The sequence below is a fragment of the Malurus melanocephalus genome, unplaced genomic scaffold, assembly GCF_030028575.1.
Source record: "Malurus melanocephalus ecotype Western Australia unplaced genomic scaffold, MMel_1.1 scaffold_176, whole genome shotgun sequence".
NCBI lineage: Eukaryota > Metazoa > Chordata > Aves > Passeriformes > Maluridae > Malurus > Malurus melanocephalus.
Window position 1 is genome coordinate 1,523,114 of NW_026623408.1, and position 9,648 is coordinate 1,532,761.

The following is a 9,648-nucleotide window of genomic DNA, read 5'->3' on the forward strand; positions in this document are numbered from 1 at the left end:
CCTTGTGATCACGAGCTGGGGAAGCTTCTGGCAGTTTCTCACAGAAGCCACCCCTGTACCCTCCCACTCCCAGAGTCTGGCCTGCCACTCCACTGTGGGCTGTGAGAGAATGTGCCYAGTGCCTGCCCACACTTATGGACCTGTCCAAAAGGTTGAACTTCATATTTCCAACAATGCCTTTGACAAAAAACCTTTGTTATGAACAGCTGTTCGTGCTGTCAATGRAGAAACCACACTCACAACTTCTATCACTAATTTAATTCTGATTTGTTATTTTTCTTTAAAGCTCCACTTAGTTCATTGGAATGCCAGAAAATATACAACATTTGGAGAGGCAGCAGCAGCTCCAGATGGCTTGGCAGTAGTTGGTGTTTTCTTGGAGGTAAGAATTGCAAAAATAGCATGTTTACATGATGAAAAACATTATGCTGTGAAGTGTTTGAGGACCATGCCACATATTTAAGAAGTGCTTAAGGGAAACAGATGATGTACTGGAAGCATTAATGCTCTGCAAACTGCTGATAAACTTWGGTAGGAATGTTAAGACTTGGGTAAGAAAACAGCTACTATTCAAAGCATGGTTGCGGTCCTTCTTATTTAACCTGTCTATTTCATAATTTTAGATTGGAAAAGAGCATGCCAGTATGAACAGACTCACTGATGCTTTGTATATGGTAAAATTTAAAGTAAGTTCTCAGCTCTTTCAATTTGTTTTTGGGATATCCTTTAAAAATCATGCTGTTGTATATGTTTGAGACAAAAATGAAAAATCCCACACACACAGATCCTCCCAGAACTAGAAGATCACTGTAGTTATAATTTCTTCTTCCCCTCCATAGTTCCTTATCTGAGATGCCTAACAAGGCTGTGCTGACCCCACTGGTCATCCAGAGGTTCTGCCTTTCCCAAAAAATCTAAAATCAATAGCTCCATGACCGCTGAGGCTCAGCTCTTGTACTCAGCAAAATAATCCTTTTCCATGGAGTCTAGTCTGGAACAAGTGGAAGCTGCCTGTCTGCCTTTGTTCCTGACAGAGCTCTGCAGCAATCTCACTCAGACCCAGAGTTAGTCTGTTCCTGAAGTGTTCTCTGAGTGACTGAGACCCTTTTGGATGCTCCTATGGGCTGAAGAATTTGGTTCCAGACTGTGGTACTTCAGGCAATTACTGCTTTWGGCAGCACCTTCTTCTATTCTTCTATTGGTTGATCTCCCTTCTTCTATCAATCCACCTTCCTCTAATTTTAGACTTCATCTAATTTTAAGGCTTCCTCTAATTTTTAAAGCTGGTATTTACCATAGCAGACAGTGACTAYAGGATTTAAATTTTCTTCTAAAATAGACGAGAAGAATAGAAAATAGCAAGTAGTGAGACAAGGAATTCTGCCATGAAATTATCTATAGCCCACACTGAACATTTTATACAGAACACACCTCCTGCATTATTTTTAGTACGTTTGTGACAAGAGGTGAATTTTGTTAGAGACAATAGAGCAAGACCTCAGAGTCCAGTCAGCCAGCATTAGGCATCACACTTGCCATGCTGCTTTTGGTTAACAGTTGTTATAAGGCAGCCAAACCTTTACAGGCTTCTCCTTTCCCCTATTTTTAATGTTAMTTTTACATTGATTTTGTCTTTCAAAAAGTTATTTATCCTGCACTTAAAAGTAAAAGGATAAATTTCAAGTCAATTTTTTTTCCCCAGGGAACAAAAGCTCAGTTTAGAGGCTTCAACCCTAAATGTCTCCTGCCCTTGAGTCTAGATTATTGGACATACCTCGGTTCTCTGACAACCCCACCCCTTAATGAGAGTGTGACATGGATAGTGCTGAAAGAGCCCATCAGAATCTCTGTGAAACAGGTAAACTTCTGATGCTTTCTCAGTTCTTGTAGGATCCAATGCTGGATAAGCAGGCAATGACTGTTTTGATTTCACAGTGCTTCCGTTATTTTCTGTTGGTATTCTCTGGGAGCTTTACTTGAACCTGCTCCCTTAACTGATTAAAATGTACTGAGTACTYCCTTTTAGTCCTTTTTAAAAAACATTACTGTTGATTGCCCCTTAAGCAGTGAMTTGTTTTCTCTGAATTTCCAGCTGGAGAAATTCCGCATGCTGCTCTTCACCGGGGAGGAAGACCAGAGGATCCAAATGGCCAATAATTTTCGCCCCCCTCAACCTCTGAAGGGGAGAATTGTTCGAGCTTCCTTCAAGGCCTGAAGGAAACTGAAAATGGTCCTGAGATATCCAAGAGCTTCCACATGTGAGGTACTGTAAACAGAAGCGCTGGTCTTTAGACCACTCCTGGAACACACAAGACAGGCATTTCCATGAACCATCTGCTTGGAGGGGGACAATCTTCTGGCTTTCTCTTTTATTTGAAGTGCTCATTCTTTGGAGAAATGGGCTATTTTTAACCAGCAGTATTTAATATAAGGGATAACAACCTAATTCATGCAGCTATCCAAGACCTGAAACTCTAGAAAATGAAATTAAAATCCAACTTGATAGAAAATGGGAAATTATGTAGTGATCTACTAGTGTTGATGGCTGCAACTTCTACTTGTCTCTTTAAATACATGAGAAAACAGTAACCAAGAATTTTGGATATATTAGACTGAAATTTACATTACTGATCTGTTGTTAGCATTTGCTGAGCTCTGATTTAAAGATTGCTTTCACTGTACTCTTGCTGCCTGATGACACAGAGTGCATGAGTAGCACTAGAAAAAAGTTYTTTACTTGCCTTAAGTAGGATCTGGTATGAAAACTAGATATATATTTTAAATCTCCWGTTCTAAGATGCTATCTTCTCATGMAAATRACAATGATCTGCTGTGTGGAAAAGCAGAGCCCTTTACTGCACAGTRTTATTTATGTATTTGTCCTTTCAGCCCATGCAGAACACAGGACCACAGTATCAGGCTCTGGTTGTAGAGTCCATCTGCAGTGATCCAGGTGTGTTTTGTGGTCCTCAGTTGCTCAAATTCTACCTCAGTGAAGTGATAATGYTCTGCAATATGACCTCCTTCAGTGTCTGCCCTACAGAAAGCAGGTATTTKGTTTACTTTAGGGACCTAACATGGGTAGATCTTGTCTGCAATGAGTGTGCACTGCTGTGCAGACCCTCCCTGCCCCAGGGTTGTCTGGCAAGGATGGTCCCATCAGGCTTCAGCCCTCCTCAGCCCTTTTACCTCTGCAAAAGTTGCTTTAGAAAAGCCACGTGTTGGTTCTGCAGCTTCATAACGAAATTCTGACTCTGGTCCTCAATACTGTGATGTTCTCTGTGGTTACCCACAGTGCATTTCCAGTTCCTTCAATTGTAGGCTTCARATGGCCTGTTCTGTCTGTAGAGTTCAGGCAGAAATGGCTGGTGTTGATCACTTTTCATCAGCTGAGATGGAGAAATCAAAGATGTACAAAGCCAAGGGAAGCAGGGACAAGGAAGGACAGCAGCTGCTGTGGCTGCTCCCCTTTCTCAAAGGAAGGAAGATACGAGATGTGGAGCACAGTGCGAGAAATGGAAGAAAAATTTTGCTCCTCAGCTCTATGATTTTTCTGGTACACTGACCTGAAACTTTGTTTCTCGGTTTCCTCTTATGTAAAAAGAGGGTAACGCTGACCTCTACCTCACAAGGCTGTTGTGAGGGCTAATTCAGCATTGTTTTAGATGTGAGATTCTTATCCAGCAGATGCTAAAGGCAATCCTTACAAAATGCAGCTGTTTTAGCTATTATGAATGTAACTTTGCTAGTAATGCAAACTGGTATTGCAGAAACTCTATTTAATGTATCTTAACTTGTTTAACAAATGAAATAAAGGAGACGTTAAAATCTTGTGTGGGTATCTTCATCCTTTATTTTGAGAAGAGTCACCTCTCCCTACTTACAGCACTATTTTGTATGGCTTTTCATTAACAGAAATGATAGTTGATGTTTTCAACTGATGCATCTGTTTTGCATCAAGGAATGCTTTGATTGTTTACCTTCAGTTCTAGAGAAACATTGTCTAAACTACAGTGRAATGATCTAAGTATAGATAACAGTTATCCCTTCCAAGTTAATGGACTTTTTTTTAATTCTCGAATTTATTTCTGATACCTTTTTCTAGTCTATATCACAGTTCTTAGCTCTTCTGGGATTAACAGTTTCTGTTTCAGCTTAATCTTTTCACCTAAGTTCTGACATCCTGYATACCTTGAATGACTTGTCCTGAGTTAAATAAATGTTATAATGAATTTTATTCCCCTGTTAAAATTTTCACGAGGAGATGCATTTTAAAATGTAAAAAGTCTTAAAAAAAACCCAAACTTACTAATTGGCTAGCCCAAAACATTTTTATGAGGGCAAATTTAAAATACTTTTCTGATTAAAATATAACCATTATTTACCATTTGTAGCATAATCAAGTTAGCCYAGTACTGCTGCATTAATATTRGTGTTCACAGAGCAGGTCAAGATCAGTGTTTTCAGTGTTTTCCTCTCATTTTAGGCATAGGAAGAGATTTCTGCTCCCTGTCTCTCACRGTAGAGGGTCTTGTGCACTGAAATTTTGTCCAATTTTTCCCAGCTCCAGCCCCTCAATCTAGTAACAAGTTTATTTATCCYTTCTGTGACCTTGCACACAGTAGTTAAGCTTCTCTGAGGGTGGCTTAGTCTTGAATAACACAAGGATAATGTTTAGCTTACAAGGTTATTGTAAAAGCTTAGCTATTGCAAAGGGCTTTAAATGCTGCATCCTTCCAAGGTGTTCAGTTCCAGGGAGAAACTGAACTTCAGAAATAAATCTCCCATACCTTCCTTCAGAAATAAATGGGATTTCATTTACAGGGATTTTGGTTATTTTGAGATTTTTTTTCCCTGTTGTTGGATTGAAGACATTATCTATTTTAATCATAGTGAAGTAAAATATAAAAGGAAGACTTTTATAATCTTTCTTGTTTCTTGAGATCCCGATCATCCAATAAAAGAGCACAAATACTGTATTGTATAAACACCAATTTAATGCACTTCATTTATTTTGAGATTGAACAATTCTAAAACATGAGCTATCCTTATCTTTTACTAAGTGTGCTGAAGGAAAAAGAATTCACCAAGAATTCATTTATTTTCTCCTGGGATTGCAGCTGTCCTGCTGAGAGAACAGGAGTCTCACGTTTAGGACAGTGGCTGAAGTTGTAGGGCTGTAAAAGCTGGATTAAAAATGCCATCTAGTGGTTCTCCTTCCATTTCTTGCCACAATGCTTTAAACAATTTTTAAGGCCCATTCAGTCAAAATACAACAGATGAGAGAATTTAACTCTGACAATAATAATCTTTAMAGATGTAAGTAATTGTAATTGAACACCCCTTGCTGGCTCTACGCACGTAGTCCTTGGAGCTCCTTTCTCAGATAAAAATCACTTTGAACAAAGAAACTCAATAAACCAGTTATTAATTTTTGTTCCTCATTTCATTGTTGAACAGAGATATCCTCTGCTTGGTAAACTGCACTCCCTTAACTTTAGCTTTTAAACTTGAGTAGCTATAGTTACAGTTCAGCTTTGGGGTTTTCCTTGCAAGCAGAAAAAATTTTAGCCAGTTTCAGCCATACAGTTGGTATGATGTAGCAGAGATTTATAATCATAATTTCATGATGAGTGTAAATTAATCCAAATACAAGCATCAGAGGTAAARTTTTGCAAGGTACCTCAACACCAGATGGTCCTTCTGGTGGAGTTCAAAGGTCAGGRAGATAAAAAAGGGAGCATTTCAGGAAAAAAAACAGATAAGCCTGAAGAAAAAGAGATGTTATCTTACACCTCAGTGTAGCTGTTTTCCTCTCTGAATTCCTTTGGACACAGAAGTGACCATTTAGTGACAGCACTGAGTATCAAAGCACTGTCTCACTCTGCCTCTGAGAGTGGGGGTCTTATTAGCCTGAGGASAGCACAGCAGAGGATGAAACCTGACTGACTTGCACAGAGCCACTTCCAGCTTGCCTGGCTGTAAGGCAGGGACCTTTCACCTCTCTGATGTTCCATTTATGCTCCGACTCGCATTGTTTGAATTTCAACCTTATTCCAGGCTGTGAACAGCACCAYAGTAATGCAAAGCATTCAATTTCATATCAAGATAATGGAATATTAAATAGASCAATTTAGGAGCCAGCTCACCCTGTTTGTCTGTTGGAGAAGGTGGAAGGAGGAGAGGGAGGAAACTAATATAATCACTTTTTTACCCATGAGCACTTCTTCCCAGGTCAGAAGACTTTCCTGTACCTGAAAGCTGACCCCAAGAAATGTAAACTTACTTTCACAGTGGCAAAGAACCTTAATGATCATTTATTTCTGTTTAACTTAAACCAGTGTRTAAGCAGCATCCAATAGAAATGATACATGTGGAGTTCAGATCCTGTTACAGCAACTGGAAAGACCTTTGCACCAGTGCAATTACATTGACTTAAACTGGGTCTTCAAATTAACTCCTGCAACTCCAGCCACACTGCTCAGCCTCTGCTGCAACAGGAGGAGAGCTGGAATGGCACTTTTCCTACAGCTGTTCTTTGTGTTTGCCTCTGTCCATTGATGTTTCTTGCAGCTTGCCTTCTTTCCAAGCATTTGAGTGTTTGGTTTAGATTATTTAAGAACATCAGACTGGAAAYAGCTGCAACCAAACTAGAAAATGCAATTGTTCTAACAGGCCTCAACCCTCCTTMATTTTTTAATTTGTTTGTGGGTTTTGTTTGTTTATAGTAAGAGATCTCTGCATCTACRGTGCCAATTTGCCTTTTGTGAAAATCCAAAGTGCCATATCCAGCAAATGAAATGYCACTATTTGCAGGGCAAGACACATCCAGCAAACAGTGGACATTCTCAAAGGCCCTCAGCAGGAAGGGATCCAGGTGTTTTGTGGGCTAGTGCTGTGATTCCTTTCCAAAACCTGGTTATTAGACTGTTGAGCTTTTTGTGCAAAAAGCAGAAAACTCAGTTTGTGCTCTCTAAGAGGGGCCAGAGAGACAATTCACTCAAAGGACCCACGTTCCTCCGCATTGGCCATTCATAAGTTTCCAAATAGGTTCGATCTATGGCTATTTTCTAATCTGTATCTCTAGAACTGAGCTCTCTCTTAATCAGAAAACCTTCTGAAAATGAGAAAAATACTTTTAGTAGTAGTTTACTACTTTTCTTTGGATCCAAACTTTTTGTTACTAGCCAGCTTTTTGCCAAAAGGATTAGTTACTTATTAGAAATAATATTCCAACTTCTAACTTGCTTTCTTAGGGATATCTGGCTTATTTGGTGGTTCTGATTTTTGTGTGTCCCCATAATAAGAGATGCTTACAAAGCACCAGGAGAGGCAGACTCCCCATGAATTTCAGCGCATGCATGGAAAGTAATCCATCCTAGCACCTGCTGTGAAGGCAGTGGGGACTGAGGGGCAGCTGTGTGCAGGCTCTGAAAGCAGAAAATGCTTAAACTGCACCAAAGTAGCCACAGCCAGTTGCCCAGATGAACAAGCAGGGGGGAAAAAAACATTGGATGGGAAAGAGGGAAACCACAAATAGTGCAGTTYGGCCTAAACAAGAACACAGAAATGAGTACAAGAATGTATTTCCACAGAAAAACATAGTTGCTGACTGTACAAAATTGAACAGTCACCTTGAAAAAATCTAAATATAGGATTGCTACRATTTAACCTATCATTGCACCTTAATAAAATAGCTGGAAGTAAGACTCATTTTCTTATAAATACAGGTAAGKATTTTCTTCTGGCACATGACATTTTGATACTGACGTTTAGCTCACCTATAATCAGATGATCTAAAAMCCAAATCTGAGTTTTATTTAAAGAAACTCGAGTTCTAATTTTTTCAATGCAAATTAAGAACACAGAGCACTATGGCAACCAAGCACTGTTGCTACAGAAATCTGCCATTTTATTAGATATTCCTTAAAGGCAAAAATACTGCCAAAAAAAGCCTGAGCAATACTATTTCTTTCCTCAGATAATATCAGAGAGTAGGATTTCTACAATCTTTTCCTTTAATCATATATCACTTTAATTCATCACCATAATCAAACAGTCCAAAGTAGAATTTAAATGTCAATTCAACTTAATATCCAGCCCTATCAAGTACCTTCAATATAGTATTACTTCTTGTGTTTAGAAAACATGGAGTGAAAAAGACATCTCCTGCAGGACTTAATTGTTTCATTTCATTTACRTGGTTCCCAAGTCACTTCAGCTTTTTCATATGAATTTATGAAATTATTGCATGAACATGTGAGTAGTAAGTTACAGCTTTCAGCTGAAGAGAAGCATTTAACCCTGGTGGGAGCACAGGAAACCCAGAACAGTCAGGTTTGTTTCCAGGCTCCTTTGTAAATGGCACAGAAGCTGAAAATTGTTGAGAAGGAAGAATCATTGAATCATGGAATSTCCYSAGTTGAAAGGGACMCACAGGGATGATCCAGTCCAGCTCCTGTCCCTGCACAGACACCCCAACCATCCCACCCTGTGCATCCCTATGGGCATTGTCCAAATGCTCCTGGAGCTCTGGCAGCCTTGGGGCTGGGACCATTCCCTGGGGAGATCCAGACACTGCTCTTGGTGCACCTGAGCACTGGGCAGAGATGCAGGTAAGGRCAGCTGTGGGTATCCTCTGTCAGTTTAGCAGATTTGTCGGGTAGATAAAATAATTATGTCAAACTGAAGGTATTTTTTTGCACKTGCTAAAATAATATTYTGAATTTTTTTCATAAAGTTGATCCATTTTTCTGCATGTAAGATGAAACTGTTTCATTGTTCTAATGAAAACAAGAGACAAGTGAAAGCTCAGACTCATTGAAGATGACCCGCATCTTTCCACATGAGATAACACAGGAACGCGCTTATCTCATCTAGGATACTTGCAACACATTGCTTACTAAAAACCCTTCAGTACAAGAAGTTAGGCGAATAAAAAAATACAGTGGTAATATCAAAGCCTCTTATGACTTGCCAGCCTCTGTTTTTGCAAAAATGATTGTTAGAGGCTTTAAAGTGGGGACTACTTAGTAACCAGTAAGTTAAAAGCAGTAACTACTAATTAACTGCCATGCACTTTGGGCCCATTCCTTCCCTCCTTACCGGGCTTAGAATTGCTCAGTGGAAATTTTAACCACGACAAGCAGTCATATGAAACCAAAAAACCGGGGAGTCAGCAAAGTAAACCCTTTTGTTCTCCATAATTTATATGACGAATTAATTATCAAAGAGCTTCGCGATTTTGAGCCTCATAAGCCGGTGTCCTGAGCGTTGAAGTGTAGAATCGTACTGAAAAGAAACGGAAATACAAGGGGCCTTCCCTCAAGGGAACAGAGTACTTTTGAACATTATTAATGAGGAAGAAATGAGGAAGGAACCCCTGCTGGTGCTTTTTTCCGCTAACACGTGTTACTCGCTTCCTTTTGCTCACGTTATTGCGTTGCCCAGGGCCGGGCCGGGCCGGGCCGGGGGTTCCTCAGCGCCTGAGGGCGGCGGGCGCGGGGCAGGGCCGGGGATTCAGGGCCGGGGATTCGGGGCCGGGGATTCGGGGCCGGGGATTCGGGGCCGTGAGGGGGGCCCGGAACCCCTCAGCCAGGGCGGCACCGCCACAGCCGCGCCCGGCGCGCAGAACATGGCGGAGGGGCC

At 40.4% G+C, this 9,648-nt stretch overlaps 1 protein-coding gene across 1 annotated transcript in view; it reads left to right on the top strand.

Annotated features, from left to right (window-relative positions):
- CA7 (carbonic anhydrase 7) overlaps positions 1-3,813 on the top strand; it is a 9,834-nt gene extending 6,021 nt beyond the window's left edge. Inside the window, exons 4-7 of the mRNA XM_057372673.1 lie at positions 287-382; positions 624-686; positions 1,703-1,858; positions 2,093-3,813. Coding sequence (XP_057228656.1) covers positions 287-382; positions 624-686; positions 1,703-1,858; positions 2,093-2,215 — 438 coding nt within the window. The 3' untranslated portion in view covers positions 2,216-3,813. The remainder of the gene's footprint in view (positions 1-286; positions 383-623; positions 687-1,702; positions 1,859-2,092) is intronic.
- Positions 3,814-9,648: the final 5,835 nt, after the last annotated feature.